Raw genomic sequence first — 17,167 nt, forward strand, 5'->3', positions numbered from 1 at the left:
GATGAGGATGACGAGCCTTAGACTTTGGCTCTGCTGGAGGAGTGACCTAGGGTTGCTCTCGTGTATCGGGATTCATTTTATCACTTGTTTATGTATTTTACCCTTTGTATTATATTTTTTTTTGGATAACTGTATAGTTCCTTTCTATACTACTTTTATTTTGGTAACTCAGTATTTAAATTTATGATACTTAGTTGGTGAACTTTTAATTAACCGCTGCGACTTTTGTTATGCACTTTTACATGTTGCATACACTTGAGCACTTATAGTTGAGATGCATGACCCGTGTTGTCATCATTTCGATATCACGATTTCCGTGTTTCCATAAGTGGGAGTCGGGGCGTCACACTCCATGTAGTACATACCTGCACTCATGTCTAGGCTTGAGATCATTGAATAAAAATAATAAGAAATTAATTGTCTAAGAAAATTACTTAACACCACACATGTCAACTTTAACTAGATCAGATGCATGAAGAATCATGAGTGGCTGATGTATTAAAGGTTTGAAAATGCGATGTACATGCATTAATGTCATATGCATCACGTGAATGATCCTGGAGAACAGGAGATCAAGAGATGGACTCTTGTAGATGACTCGGAGTACTTGTGAATGATTTAGACGTTTGTTAAGGCTGATTTGGATTTCCAGGTATATAAAAAAAACTTTTAATTCTAGTGTAGGAGGAAATAGAGCACGGAAACAAATTAAGGAAACCACTCACGGCTTCATTTGAAAGTGGATATAAAGGAGATCAAAAGATGGACTCTTGTAGATGACTCGGAATACTTGTGAATGATTTGGACATTTGTTAAGGATGATTTCAGAAAAGGGAATAGTTTAAATAGTGAATATGTATTTTTGTCAAATAATATATATATACTACAAGAAAAATAGGCTTTTGTGGCTATTTAATTGAGGTGAAAAGGCTATTTGTGACCAAAACAGATTCATTTTAGCTGTAAATAGTCATTTCGCTGGAATTAAATTGCCACAAATAAGCAGTTTTCTTGTATATAGGGATGCCAAAATGCTGATCTAAAGGGATATCCAACATGGGGCTGGAGAGAGAGATCCTGGAATATTATCCAGATCCCCTTGGCAAATATGTAAGAATATGAATAAATGAAAAAAAAAAATTTGACTACTCCAATACAAACTATTTTTAAGCTATTTAACTAAAATTTGACTAGATATTAGCGTTTGACTAGATTTATACCAGTGCTCTCACTCAAGTAAGATAATTTATTAACCTTTATATTCGCTTGTAAATTGGACATGATAACAATAGTACTGAAAATTAGAGGAAAAATTTAATGACAAGTCAAATCTAAGTGCTACATCTTAGGTGGTTGTAATACTGCTAGCTCTTGTTGAAAAATCATTCCGATAAGTAGTAAGTGATCTTTATTAAATAAGCACTTTATTAAATAAGCAGAGTGAGATAATGAAGTGATATCAGTTATAACAACTAGTTTAAATATTATGATTGATCTATCACAGGAGCAGTGTAGAAATTAATTGCATGTAAAATGGTGATTCCATAAAGATTGTGGGGTTTGTTAGTCATCTCCAAGACCTGGAAGAGAAATTTAAAGTTGTTTAAAAGAATTACACCAAAGAAAAAGAAAATAAATAAATAAATCGCATGAGTAAAAATTTCAAAGAGCAGCTTGTAATAATAATAAAAAATTAAAATAACACCAGCTAATACTTGGATGCGCCATTTGCATTGCAGGATCATGAATATAACCTGTGTTGGGATAATTACTTTCTTGCAATCTTCAAGGTTATATGGATAATTTCGATAATCCATCATTAAGAAATCAATTTTTTCATATTAATCTCATATTTATTTACTTTTTTTTAATAAAGAAAATGTGGAAGTTTATGCACTCTAAGATTATATAAATTTTTTTTCCCTAGTCGAGTTCATTCAATAAGCATGCTTTAAATTATATTTTTTGCTGAACATCTGATTTCTTTATGTCAAAGTTTTATTAATGAAGAGTAAGCAAATGTCGCATAATTGTTTTTAAAAAATAGTGAGGTTTATTAATAAAACGTTAGTTTTGTTTTATATAAGTTTCGTATTTATTTTTTTTTTTTAAATTGTACAATATTTATACACTCCACAATAAATATCATTATTTCTCTTTAATAAATACAACAAATTATTGGTGGAAAGTTGTAAAAATGAATATGACTATTAAACAATGAAAATTTTGAGTATCAGATTATAGTATGTACGGGGTACTGTCAATGTCCAACCTCCATGTGGTGTCAAGGCATTAAATCAACCTTCGATGAGCTCATTACAATGACGTCCTACCTCTTGCGTGGTACCATTGGGGGTCATTTGCAAGTTTGCAACCCATCCACTCTGGAAAGTTAATAGAATAGACTTTGTTTAATTCAAGTACTCAATTTCAATACAATTTTTAGTAGAAAAACATTTTTTCATTTCGGTTCACATGTAAAGTTTTTTTTTTTTTTTTCCAAGAATGCTACTTATAATTTTAGGACGTGCAAACAGCACATACTTTATTTAAAAAATCGTAAGACTCTTTGTTAAAAAGTAAATATAGATTTCAACTTTTATATAAGATTGTATTAATCAAGTCAAATGGCTTGTGAGCGTCAATTCAATCCGTTTACATAAAACGGGTTGAAATAGGTTGTGTAGTGGGGACTCATTTTTCATAAATTATTAAACGGGTTAAAATGAATCGTGTCATGTCACACATTATTTAAATAGGTTGTGCTAGGTTTTGAGAATTTGATCCATTTAACTAAATGGATCATGTTTGGGTTGACTTATACAATCACGACCCCTAAACATGGAATTGTCATCCCTAATTATAATCAATTCTCAAGCGTTTGTTTAAGAGTAGATTTGTTTCTAGGCAAATCCAATAGTAGAAACAAATATACTTTTGCAAAAAGACTTTTGTGTGCACAATACTTGGATCGAGTATCTCAAAATTTTAAGAATACTAGTGAAATTGATTGAGGGAAAATGTACTTATATTAGGATTAGAGAAATGAGAGAGAAAAAGTTGAATAGACATTATATTATAAAGTTAAAAAATGGTTTAAATATAATTTTTTAATATAATTTTATTTTGGAATTTGTAGAAGTTGTATTGATTTTTGTATGATGTTTTGAAATTTGTAAAAGTTATATTGAATTTTGTATCTAAATATCATGATTAGATAGTGAATAGATGAAAAAAATTAAATTTTGAAATTGATAAGTATTTTGTATTTAAGTGATATTAAGAATAAAATTATAAGAAGTTTTAAAAATTTTGAGAATTTTAATAATTCTCATAGTGTCCAAACATGTCCTAAATATAATATGTCGTTATACTCCGATTGTAAATTTCTTTTCAAATTTAGAACTTCTCCAAATTTATAGTTTGTTAACCAAATTATAATTAGAAAAATAGTTGATTTACAAAAAGATCTTCCAGACGTGGCTTAGATAATATATTTAATTTTTTTTATATAATATATATATATATATATATATCTTAAATTATTAAACTACATTGCAAGTATTGCAAACACATCTCATATATATTGGAGTAATGCTATACACCACATTCTTATTCTATTTTGATCATACTAAATAGTATGTGGCACATTCATCACTATTAGATGACAAAAAAATATGTAATAAATCATGATTATTTAATGATGATAAACATGTCACATCTTACTTAATGAGATTTACTTAATGAGATGAAAGTAAAATAGTAGTATAGCTCGTAGAATTTTCCATATTTTCCATTTAATTGAGGCGGGCCGGAATGGATTACTGATCGACCTCGCTTGTATAAGGAGATATGGCAACAAGCTTAAGACGGGCAAAGCGAGAAGTTGTTTGTCTATATATAGCCCTTTAATTTTAAAGAGTCGCACAGTGAATTAATTAAAGATCTGCATTTCATTTCCGAAGTTTGAAAAGCTCTTTAATTTGTCCTTTATCTCAGTGCATGCGCATAAAGCTTGCAGGACGAGTACTTCTGTTGTATCAGGTTCAATAAGAAATCTCATCCTCTCATTCTCAGGTTTATTTCATTAATTTCTTTTATTCTTTTATGCACATCGATCGATCCTCGTTTTAGCTAACTCCCTCTCTCTCTCTCTCTCTCTCTCTCTCTATATATATATATATTGAGGATCTTGTGCTTGTCAGCAGGAAGTTTCAGAATAGCAACTTCATATATATATATATATATAGATGGCAGGACAATCAGCTTTTGTAAAAAATCAGGAACATGGGATTAAGAAATTGTCCGAGGAAATCAAAGGTGTTATAAAAAACTTAGATACACTCCCAGCATCATCAACTAAACATCGTTGTATCTACAAGGTTCCAGATCACATGCGCAAATTGAACGAAGAAGCTTATACTCCTCAGGTAATATCAATTGGGCCTTTTCATCGTGATAACCGAAAATTGCAAACCATGGAAAGGTTTAAATTGAGATATCTCAAGATTTTCACAGACCGAGCCGAAACAAAGTTGGAAGATATAGTGAGCACTATAAAAGGTGCGGAAGAAAGTGTTCGGGAATGTTATTCGGAGACTATACCACTTGGCAGTGATGATTTTGTGAAAATGATCCTGCTTGATGCCAGCTTCATTATCGTGTATTTCTTGAAAAACAAGTCCAAAATCTGGACCGAGTATGACCGGGAAATATCAAAGCCGTGGTTGTGCAATAAAATGCAGATGGACTTGATATTACTTGAAAATCAGCTTCCTTTCTTTGTTATCGAGAAAATATATGACACTGCATTTCTCTCTCTCTCAAAAATTCACCCCTTCATTGAGCTTAGCTTTAGGCAGTTTGAATATTACAACGTTCAAAATTTTCTTCATTCTAAGTCGGAAATATTTATATTGCACTTCACTGACTTGGTTAGAAACTTTTGCATGCCTCCTCCCGAAAGGCGACCGCAAAGAAGTTATCGAAATATGAAGGAAATGTACAGTTTAGCCCAGCTTGATGAGGTAGGATTGAAGTTTAAGAAGAGAGAATCAAGCAATATTAATTGGTCACCTCTTGAACTTGAACTAAAATATGCAGACGGAGTGCTGGAAATCCCACCCTTTCAGTTAGACAGTAGCACGGAGATTCATGCTCGGAACCTCGTCGCCTTTGAGGAATGTCACTATCCTGAAGATCCATATATTACTGATTACTATATCCTGTTAAGTATGCTTATCAAAACAGTCAAAGATATAGATGTACTTGTACGAGAGCATATCATCCATAATTGGCTGGATGGCGTCGTGGCAACTTCAATGATCAACAAGCTGTCCGGCGAAAAACTTTTCTATTTCCAAATGAACTCTGATTATCACAGGATGGCTGAAAAGTTGAACAAATTCTATAACGCCAGCGAGACTGCTCTCCATAGAATGATGGCTATCTTGAAACGTGAATATTTTTACAACCCTTGGAGGGGTGTTGCCGCCATAGGGTTGCTGCTCACTGTCACACAAACTGTATGTGCTCTCATCTCGGTGAAGAATTGGAAATGAAGCTTTTGTAATTCTAAGGGTATTGTATTGCTTTCTGATAATTTACGTTATACACGTAATTGGTTCATTATGTTGTCGAACTGAAATCTTAATGTACATATCAGTAATAAATCTATCGCTCTTGGATTCGAGCAATTCTTTATCCTAATTTATATCCTAATTTTTTCATTTGCAATCATATTTAGTTGAGTGGTACGTTTTAAATGGTTATCATATGAGTGATGAGAAATATTATTGGGTCTACACACAAATCTTATACAAGAAAATGCACACAAATCATATGTTAGATCGACTACTTTACAATATAAAAAAATTACAATTGGGTGCATTACATTAAATCACGTCAATGTGGATATTAAAATCCCAAGCTCTATGGTCTCTTAACAACAATTTCTTTCTTCTTTTCTTCTTGTTTTTAGACAAGTACTGCAATTTCCATTCACTCTAATTGTGGATAAAACTGATTTCTTCTCTTTTTTTCCTTTTTATTTCCCCTTCATTTTCTCCTTGCAATTTCAATCATTTTCACTAGAGCACCAAAACTGGGCACCAGAATTTTACCTTACCATACATGAAAATTTTCAAAAGGGCATTGCTATTATGTTGCCCCAGTTATTCCGCTCACTTTGCCCAATTGACACGGGACCACTTGGTGTATATATATATATATATTCAAAACAAAAAAGCATTCAAAAAGAAAAAATACCAAACCCCTAAGTTCCCTCTACCCCTTTTATGTTTGTGTTTTTTTTATTATTATTATTTTAATAAACCACATGGCACCACCATGTTGGGCAAAGTGAACGGTATAACTGGTCGGCATAGTAGCATTTCTCATTTAAAAAATCACAAACATTGCCAATGGAATGGATCAATTGAGCGAAAAACTACTATATCTGCAAGATGCAAGCAGTGCAAGGCATGCCAATCAAAGTTGAAATAATGTTGTTGCTTTCGTTATATTTAATTAGCTAAACAAATTCTCTAATTTGTAAATGATTCAACCAAATTAGGTCCCTAATATCGAAGAATTGGAGTACAATTCAACAAGGATGATTACATGATCACACAAGCTAAATAATGTTGCATGAAACAAGTCATCGTTTTTTGCACAAAATGGTCTTAGAGGATCTGAGGACAATAAATTGTTTGGCTAGGGGGGGAAAATCTGCTAGTACCTCGAGTAAGATAGTACATTAATGAGTATGCTAACTCGCACATAGGACAGGAAAACAACAATGAAAATTATAGGTAAAGAAAAAATCAATGACAAAGTCAAATCTAGGTAGACATCATGACCTGATCACTTGACTACAGAGCTTGGTTGGCAAAGAACCTCACATCAACGTCTGGATCCTCACTGAGTTCGACCAAACAAAGGACAAATTGTCTTCTCCACAACCCGCATTGTTCAAAAATCATCCCAATCAGTACCCAATCTTTATTAGACAAGGCAAGTAGGATAATGAAGTCATTTCAATGGACAACCTTAGTTATCACTGTCTCCATCGCCAAATGGGGAACGATAGGGGAGTATTGGTAAAGAAGACATCCCTACTCTGTGATTCCAAGTGCATCTGACCATATGATACAACATATCGTGCCTTTTACATTCACCTGTAAGTCTTTTGGTCTCTCTTAGAGTAGGATAGTGAATTTTCTACAAGCATCATAAATAATCTAAATGTTGAATTACAAATTGTCTCGACAACTTAAGCTAGAAGGAAGGGATGAATTTAACCATTTGGCTAATATTGTAACACTGTTCCACATGTGTTGGTCAGATTCCCTCTTAATAAATGGGCCCAACACGTAGAAAATTTATTTGAAATTAGGATACAAACTCATAACATGTCTCTAGTATAATGTTAAATCACCAATTGTCTGAAACGCTTTGTGTAGTAGAAAGAGGTGAATTTTATCTAATGTTAGAAGGAAAATGCTATCTCAACTTGAAATTTTACACACATAATCATACATGCTGATATGTCAGCTATTGATATGGTGAAGATTTCAAAATTTGAATAAAAAAATAAAAAAAAATTAATAAAATTGGACTGCCACTCAATACGTATAATGTTGTGCATACTTGTAGCACTACCTACTTATGTTAGAATAACATCAGTTCTAAATTGAAGACAAGTCCTTCAGCCATATAACATCTCACTCAAAATCATTTTCATCAGTTATCTGTAATCAAAATAGATTTAGCTACTTACAAACTGGTCAACTATGGGAATAAGTGACTGCAACAGTTTAGCCACATTGAACTTGATGTTGGTAAACAATTAGAAAGATATTCAGAACCACAATTCACACATAGAACCCATCAACTTTACCGATCTTTTGATGCATTGATGACCACAGGCAGGAGTTTGGAACAAGTAATTTCTGGGCCCATCATGGGAGCAAGTGGAGAAATTGCATGTAAAATGGTCATCCGATATAGATAGTGGAAGTTGTTAGTCATGTCCAAGACCTCTAAGAGAAATTCCAAGTTGTTTCAAAGCATTACACCAAAGAATAAATAAATAAATAAAATTTGGAATGAGTTACTACCTCCTTTCAAAGAGCTTATAATAATAATAATAATAATAATAATAATAATAATAATTAAAATAACACATTGACGTACTTGGATGCGCCTTTTCCACTGATTAATAAGGTTAAGTTACTGATGAATATTTTCTATTGTAAGTCGATTTTCTTTACCATCTTATAGATCTCTTTCATCAGAAAATATTTCTTTACTAAAAAATCAAACCCCAATATGCAAATTAAAAAAAAAAAAAAAAAGTCATAATTCACGACTCTAGCACCTAAATTACAGGATTTCGACAAAGAATTTGTTCTCATTCAAAGGTTACAAAGGAATGAATATAACCTATGACGGGACAATTACATTCTTGCATTCTTCAGGGTTATAGGGATACATGTTACATATTGTTTTTATAAGTGAAAATTTGATATTGCATATACTAGAGATAATTTTGAAAATTTACACCAGTGAAAATAAAAAACCTATCAGACACCGCATATCCATGTGTATTACCTTGGATTGTGTATTAGAAAGTAATGAATGAGATCTCACATTGCTTGAGAACACCATTTGTAGAGACATAACTGAGGCCCAAACCATATATGAGCCTATACTCTAAAATGGCTAATCAAAATTACAATTGGAATCCCTTGGAATCATTATAAACGGCTTGTTCCAAACACTGTAGGGTCTCATTCACTAGCTTCCTTCACAATCAAGAGTATTAAACCATGTCATGCACCAGCATTTATCTGATAATCTTTTTTGTTTTCAAGAGGAAAGGTAATAGTGAAGTATTTATAGAAATAAATCACAATAACACAAAACTAGAACCTATGGAATTATGTGCTGCATTGCCCACTCTGGGCCAAATTCATGATCTGCAAGCTGTTCCACATCATTTGCAGCTGCATCACGAATTGAGTAATCCTGCAGGCAATACCATGAAAATTAGCAAAATATAAACCACATATCATTATGATCAAGCAAATCAAATTGCATAACCATGCTTGTTATTGTGCATGTCAGGTATTACAGTTAATAAACCCAACACACAAGTTAATAAATCAAAACATATATAAAGATAGAATGAAAAGCATAAGCACACCATGTTTAATACAATTACGACTCAATAACCCAAATCTATACAAACCTTATCTTTTAACCATTGCGTGCAAAGAGCTCCAAGCTTGTTATCAAAAAAGGCAACACCCAATTGACTTGCCAACAAAGGTATATATTCTATTATAGTGAGCCGAAAACTCCAGTGTCTATCCTCTGCAAGCTCAACAATTGCTGGCAAGAGAGACTGTGACAACAGGTCTATTCTAATGACCTGTTACAACACGTACATTATGAAGACTGGATTGAAACTTAATACAAATGTTCCAGAACACTGGTAACAGGCACTTTAAAATAATTTAACACCATCAAAATAACAACTGGGTTTAACCAGAAACAAGGCTGCTTCAAGTAAAGGATCTGATTCTACCATTTTTCTCTCGACTTTGAGGGCGATTTCGTATGGCATCTATCGTCGGCCGTACAACTTTGGTGGTGGGGCAGGGGGTTACAGGAGGGGCTTCCGACCAGAAAACATCGACAAAGGCAGAGATCCGATTGGGTGGTGCGTCTGGTTATGGGTTTGAGGATGTGGTTGTGGCGCGGCCTCAAATGCTTCCTGAGGTGGAAATCCCTTTCAGGTAGGCGTGATATGCAGATGGGGAGATGTTTTTTCTTTTCTCCATAGCCGAAATAAAGCAATCAGCATAACCTTTTAGATTTTTAGTGGTGTTAAAATTCTTACGTAGGCGTCCCTCACTAGATCACGTTCGTGGTTTCATCAAGAATCGCTGGAATTTGCGCTCCATGCCTATCGTTGGGCAGTTGAAAAATCCTAGAAATATTTTTGTTCGGTTGACAAATGAAGAGGATTTCATATCCGTTATGGCTCGTGGGAACTCAGATCTTGTGGGGGGTCCGTATCGCATTGCCCATTGGACGTTGGATTTTGTAGAGGAGGGAGATTCCCCTTTTGTTCCGGTCTTGGTTACCTTGCCTGGGTTGCCACCAAATTTCTTTCATGAGTCAATGTTGAGGACAAGTGGTGGGGGTTTTGGAAAATATTTAAAGAGGGATAATGCAACAGCATGCGTAACTAGCTGAAGGCAGCGCGAATATGTGTTGAAATTGATGTGTCTAAGCCGGTTTAAAAGCATTTTTGGTTGCGTGCTCCGGGGCTTACAACCAGCCAGTAACAGGAGGTAGTATTCAATTCGTTGCCTCTATTTTGCACAGTTTTTCATAAGCAAGGACATCAAGAGAGTACGTGCCATAGGAGGGAACATCCAAAGTAGATGGACTCTGGGGTTGGAGCTGCAGTAGATAGGGTTAGAGATAAGGTTAAGCTAACTTGGAAGAGAGTTGGGGTGAAGGATGTTGAGGAAACCTTGAATATAAGGCAGTAGGAAAACTCGAAGAAGGAAGCAAGTAATGAAGGAATTTTTTCGGATTCACGTAGAGCGGAAATATTGAAGAGTATCACTGTTTGTAGGCAGTTGCTAGAGACTGAGTCTTTCGATGTTCTTTATGTGGATCCCAAGGGGGAGGTGGTGACTAAAAGTCAATTTCAGTTGGCCGATGATGGGGGTATTAATGTGGTTGAAGGTGGTTGTGCGGTTAACTCTGTAGAAGCTGGTAGGCGTAAGGATTCAGGTAGTTGGTTTCAAATTTCTGAAGAGGATTCAGTTCCTCAGTGTTTGCAGAGTGCAAGTTTGTCTCCAAGAAGCTTGTTGAAAGTGGTAGATGAGGCACTTGAGTTTGAGCTTGATCGTTTGGCTGCTGGGGGGTAATGCAGAGTGCAGGTGGTATGGTAAGATGGCGCTCTCTATCTAAGGGAGAACCGGATGATGAACTTGAGGAGTTGGGGAGTAAATGTTTCCAATCAGATTCAGAATTGAATATTCCTTTGAAGAAGTTAAGGGGTGTGAAAAAGAAAGACATCGATTGTTTTGGGACGAATAACTCGGTCTAAAAAATTTATTTAATTCCTAATGCAGATTCTTTTATGGAATATTAGGAGAATTCTTTCGTCGAAGAGTAGGCTTCGACATATTTTGAATATAAGTCGACCTTCTGTGGTGGCTCTTTTAGAACCTTTTCTTGTTGCTAATAAAGATTGGTGGTGGGGCAAGGTGGTTACAACTGCCTAATTTTCTAAATAATGCTGATGTATGGGGTAAAATCTGGCTTTTTGGGAAGCTGGTTTGGATTTTGAATTAATTTCTTTTTCTGATCAAGCTTTGTCTGGGTGGTTTGTGTGTGGAAGTGTGCGGGTGCTGGTTACTTTTGTGTATGCGAGCTGTTTTCAAATCAAGCGACGGGAGCTTTGGGATTACAATGGAAGTCTTGATGCGGGTTAGAGGCCATTTTTTGTTAGGGTGATTTTAATATTGTGCGTTGTGATTCTGAAAAGGTGGGGGGTTTGTTGCGAGGTCCTCTGGCTAAAGCGGGATTTAATGCTTGTATTCAAGATTGTGGGTTTATTGAGCTTCCGTCAGGTGGTCAGAAATTATCTTCGTGCAGTGGTAGACTTGGAGGGAGAAGGATTTGGGCAAGGCTGGATAGGGCATTGGTGAACCCGTCTTTTCTTAATTCTTTTCCAGATGTGTTTTTGGAGTACTTGCCTCGATCATCATTGGATCATTATCCTATGTTGGTTCAGTTAACAAGGGAAAGGAGAGGAGGTCTAAAGTATTTTCGTTTCCAACGTATCTGGGGTACGCATGAAGGTTTTTTGCCATTGGTGAATGAGTGTTGGAGCCAAGAGGTGGAGGGATGTGCTATGGTGAGGGTGAGTCATAAGTTGAAATGTTTAAAGAAAAATTTTGGGGAAGTGGAATATTGAATCTTTTGGGCAAGTTGATTTGGAAATTAAAAATCTTGAGGCTCGGTTGGTAGAGTTGAAAGATTTAGTGAGAACGAATTTTTCTCAATCTCAGAAAAATGAACTGTTGATGTGGAAGCAACGACATCTTCTGTGGTTGCAACGCGAGGACATTTTGGGTTGCCAAAAATCTCGTATCAAGTGGTTGTCAGAGGGTGATGGTAACTCGGGTGTTTTTCATGCTTCCTTGCATGTTAAAAAACAAAGAATAAGCTGATTGAGCATATGGAGCTTGATGAGGAGGTTGTGTTGGAGTCGGCGGAAGAGGTCCATGAAGCGGCGGTTAATTTTTTTCCACAATCTATTGACAGCTTCTTCGGTTGAGTGGGATGCGGAGATTTTTGGTCTTATCACGCCTGTGGTTTCTGAGATTCATAATCCTAGTTTGTGTGCTACACCCACATTAGATGAAGTCAAAGCGGCATTGTGGTCAATCCCAAAAAATAGTAGCCCCGGTCCTGATGGATTCTTGACAAGTTTTTTTATTCTTACTTGGGAAATAGTGAAGAATGAGTTATTTGATATGGCGAAGGAGTTTTTTTGTAGGTATTCCTTTGTCTAATTTTTTTGGACCTACTAATATTGTGTTGATTCTGAAGGTTGATACACTGATGGGGTTTGGACAATTTCGACCTATTAGCTTGTGTTCAGTTGTTTATAAAATCATGGTTTTTAAATTGGCTCCTATTATTGGAGGTATTATCTCTCCAGAACAGGCTGCTTTTATTAGTGGTAGAAGTATTTTTTATAATATGTCTATTGCACAAGAACTCGTATATGGGATGAATCAGAAGACTAAGGGGGGAATGTCATGATGAAAATTGAAATGGCAAATGCGTATGACCGAGTTAGTTGGCGGTTTTTGATGGAAGTATTGCGTAGGTTGGGCTTCTTAGAAAAGTGGAGATCGCTGATTTTTAATGCTATTTCCTCACCTATGTTTTCAATTATGATGAATGGAAGTTGCAAAGGTTTTTTAAGCCGTCACGAGGGATTCGCCAAGGGGATCTCCTTTTGCCATATTTATTTATTTTATCTAAAGAGTTGTTGTCACGGATGCTTCACAAAGAATTTATTTCGGGGAAAGTTACGTATTTTAATCCTAATTGGGGAACCCAGATATCTCATTTGTTGTATGCTGATGATCTTTTGATTTTTGCTAATGATGGAAAAGCATCTATTCGTAACTTGATGAGGATGATTAGTAAGTATGAAAGCTTATCGAGACAGCTTGTGAGTCCAAGTAAGTCTTCTATTTTTTTCTCGTCTAATATTCCTATGGATAGGAAAATACAACTTCTGCGTATCTCGAGGTTTGTGGAAGGTGCTTGGCCATGTGTTTATTTGGGCATGCCCTTATATGTAGGGAGGATGACTTTACGTATGTTTGAGCCTTTGTTGGTGAAATTTCAAAAACAATTGACTGGTTGGAAGAGTTGGTTGCTTTCATTCGGTGGTAAAATTGTCCTCATAAAGCATGTTTTGAATAACATGCCTATTTATTTATTGTCTGTGCTAAATTTGCCTAAAAGAATATATGCAAAGCTTAAGTCAATTTTGCAAATTTCCTTTGGGAGTCGAGCATAGAAGTTAAAAGCGTAAGTGGGTTTCCTAGAGCCGCATTTGTTTGCCAATCGAGGAGGGTGGATTGGGAATTCGGGATCTTTCTGAGATTCAAAAATCTTTGTTCAGGAAGTTTGCATGGAAATTAATTAGTGGTGGTTCTATTTGGTCGGAATTTTTTACTTCTAAGTATGTTGGAAATAAGCATATTTTTAAAACGACTATAGTAGTACCAAAGGGTTCCCAGTTCTGGAAGGGGGTTGTGCAGGTCTTGCCTTTGATGTTTAGCAATTCTAGATGTTTGGTTAGAGAAGGATCCTTAAATTTTTGGCTAGATAATTGGCTTGGGGATGGTCCTATTGTTGATTGTTACCTATTGTGGGAGAGCCCAATTTACAGGTTCGGCAAGTATGGGATGGGGCTATGTGGAATTATGGGTGGTTGCGGCAGATTGTGGATGAGAAAATAATAGAGAAAATTCATCAATTTCGGATGCGTGTTCGTGAGGGGAAGGATGTGCTAGTTTGGAAGCATTCGACTGATGGTCTTTTTCCACAAAATCGGCTTGGCAACTTGTTAGATCTCATGGTTTTGTTTGTAATTGGCAGAAGTGGTTATGGTAAGACCATGTGCCAAAGAAGATGTCATGTTTATGTTGGAGAGCACGTCAAAATGCCATTCTGGTGGATGATTCTATTCAACAGCTTGGTATTTCTCTTGCCTCTAAATGTCATTGTTGTTTGTAAATAAGATTGAGTCCTTGGATCGTGTTCTTTGTGATGGGGAGGGTCCAAGGAAGGTTTGGGATTTTTTCACAGCTATTTTTGGTATTCATTTACCTTCTACGTGGACTTGGGTTGGGGTTGTTAATATTTGGTATAGTCATGCTTCTTATTACTCACAAGTTCATTGGCTTCATGGTATTATTCCTATTCTTATTTCTTGGGCTCTTTGGAGAGCTAGATGTGCAACTCGTATGGAGGATGTGAAATATGATTGGAGGGGAATTATTCGCATGGTCAAAGGGTTGGTCATTGATTTGTCTACGTCGATGAGAAAATTCAAGAGTTTGGGTTCAATTGATAGACGGGTATTGGGTGAGCTTAATTGTCCATTGGTGCCAGTTGTTGAGCGAAGGCCAAGGTTGATTGCTTGGTCTCCGCCGAAAGTGGGCATAATCAAGCTTAATGTGGATGGGGGTTCAATTGGAAACCCGGGTGTATCTGGTGGTGGAGGTGTTGTTCGGAATGCAAATCGTCGAGTACTTGGGGGATTTGCACATTGTTATGGGCATGTACGAACACCATTGTTGAGTGTCGTGCTTTACTAGATGGGTTACATCTTTGTCAACAGTTGGGGTTGAGGAATTTGGTGGTAGAGTCGGATTCTAGGGTCGTTATTGGTTGGTTCATCTCAGGTCTTGTAATTATTGGTATTTGTGGGATTTTTGGGAGGAAGCTCAATCTATTATTTCTACTTTTAATATTCAGTTTGTTCATGTATTTAGAGAAGCAAATATGGCAGCAAATTTTTTGGCAAAATTTAGTTCTAATGGTGGGAATTGGGATTTCTTGGGTGAGGAGTACCGGTTAGGGAGGTTTAGGGATCTTATGAGAACGGATAGGTTCGGTATTCCGTATGTTAGACATTAATGTTTTGTTGGGGCATTGTTGGTGATTCTTTGATGTAATTAGGGTTGTTCCTCCACTATAAGTTAGGGTTTTTTAATAAAAGTTAGGAGGGGTCACTCCTGGAGATGTGGCTCCAACTCTTTAAAAAAAAAAGTAAAAAGTAAAGGATTAGATTGTGGCGCCCTCCACCCCCATGTACGGAAACTCGGGAATCGAGATGCCCGGATGATGACAACACAGTCACACATCCCAACGATAGTGCCACGTGTGTGTACATGCAACAATGTATAATAAACAACGCAGCGGATAATTTAAGTAAGTCAACTAAGTATCAGAATCTTTAATACAAATTTACATAAGTAAAACGTTTAAAAAGAGTTATACAGTTATCCCAAAATAAAATATAATACAAGGCCAAATACATGAACGAGTGATGTCATATCACTCATTGGGCAGAGCCGAATCCTCAGACTCACCCTCAGCATCATCTGCATCAAAATTTGTGTTACCATAAAACGACCCTCAAGAATAAAAATGTATTAATGCAACCAACAATTATGCATGCATATGATGAAATATGCATTATGCCCAAAACAACTTTTTCCCCGAAAATGAATATTTTCCAACGCACGCCAAAAAATCCTTTTGGCCCAAAATATTCCCATAAAACATTTCCCACCATTTTCCCTGAAAATGGTTCACATAAAATCTTTTTATCCAACACATGCTATTTTCCCAGAAAATTGCCGAATAATCTATTTTAACCGTATGCACCATAATCTCCACTAGGGATCATCCGCACACCTTGGCTCCCATCGTCACACCACGGGTAACGACTGTGCGAGTGACTTCGTAACGAGCGATGCCCAGTTCCGCGCCCAGCGCGTTTGTGGCCAAGCATCCTCTAACCCCTGCCAGCAGAGGGGCCACGGAGTAGGCACAAGAGCGTTACCATTCCGTCTAATCCAATTGTCGCCCAGCGACAACCCAGGGGACGTCACTCAATATATTATGCTCCCGAGTGACTGGAGGAGCTCTACCGAGATAATGCCCCATCTCGGCTTGGGGTCGTGATACACATGCACCCAAAACTATTTCTCACATGAAAACCCAGTTTTCAAATAAACACATAAACATGTATGCAATCATGCGAAAATCTAGTTTTCATTGACAAACATGATCATGCGTGAAAATATGCAATGTACATGAAACAACACAATATCCAACAACCAACAATTCACAACACAATCCAATCACCCAAAAAACTTCACCCTCCAATTCATCGAACACCCTTACTCCTCGGACTCAGTCCGACACAACCAACCAGATCACAATAAAAATGAGTTAGTGCAAAAATACATTTAAATCACAAACGTTCTTTGGAAAAATACTTACAGCGCTATAATATAATTTTCGAATGATCACGGAGGTGCTAGAAGTGGTGACACAGCAACGTAATAGTGCTAAATGCACTATGGTCGTGGGTTTCAAAATGCAAGATTTTGAACGGAGACAAACGAAGACTTGAGATTACTAGGGAATGGCTTAGAGGTGTTGGTGAAGCTAGTGGTGGTGTGGTGGTCGTTGGCCGTGGGTGGCGGCGCAAGGAGGAGATCAGCCAACTTTGAGTAAAATAGGTCGTGGGAGAGTGAGGGAAGGTGGAGCCACACCTGGGGGTGGGGAGGCTAGGGGAGACTCGCCAGGGAGAGGGGAAGCTAATGGTGGTGGTACGGTGGCCAGGCAACGGAGGATGGTGGCGGAAATGGGAGAAAACTGTGGGGCTTGGTGAGCTTCATGGGAGCAAATAGCGGCGAGTTAAGGGCCGAGCTTGGTGGGGGATGATGCTCGGTGGGAAGGGAAGTTGTGGTGGTGGAGGTGGCACCGTTGGGCGATGCAGAAATTACACAACCCGAATGGGTTCTACACG

The 17,167-nt window shown here is 36.7% G+C and overlaps 1 protein-coding gene and 1 pseudogene across 2 annotated transcripts; one reads left to right on the plus strand and one right to left on the minus strand.

Moving 5' to 3' along the window:
* The first annotated feature begins 3,937 nt into the window (after positions 1–3,937).
* LOC108997979 (UPF0481 protein At3g47200-like) lies at positions 3,938–5,659 on the plus strand. Of its 2 annotated transcripts, none has more exons than XM_018974383.2 (2): positions 3,938–4,044; positions 4,209–5,659. In XM_018974383.2, exon 2 carries the CDS (start codon positions 4,251–4,253, stop codon positions 5,559–5,561), a length of 1,311 nt encoding a protein of 436 aa, XP_018829928.2. In that variant the 5' UTR covers positions 3,938–4,044; positions 4,209–4,250; the 3' UTR covers positions 5,562–5,659. The 2 variants fall into 2 exon arrangements, with proteins under 2 accessions (XP_018829928.2, XP_035547051.1); XM_035691158.1 differs by having other exon boundaries at positions 3,952–5,027; positions 5,104–5,659.
* Positions 5,660–6,818: 1,159 nt separating this feature from the next.
* Positions 6,819–9,595, minus strand: LOC108997847 (annotated as a pseudogene).
* Positions 9,596–17,167: the final 7,572 nt, after the last annotated feature.

The sequence above is a fragment of the Juglans regia genome, chromosome 6 (genome assembly GCF_001411555.2).
Source record: "Juglans regia cultivar Chandler chromosome 6, Walnut 2.0, whole genome shotgun sequence".
Taxonomy (NCBI): Eukaryota; Viridiplantae; Streptophyta; class Magnoliopsida; order Fagales; family Juglandaceae; genus Juglans; species Juglans regia.

Coding starts and splice junctions, on each gene's coding strand:
- LOC108997979 (XM_018974383.2), top strand. CDS start 4,251: ATGGCAGGACAATCAGCTTTTGTAAAAAATCAGGAACATGGGATTAAG.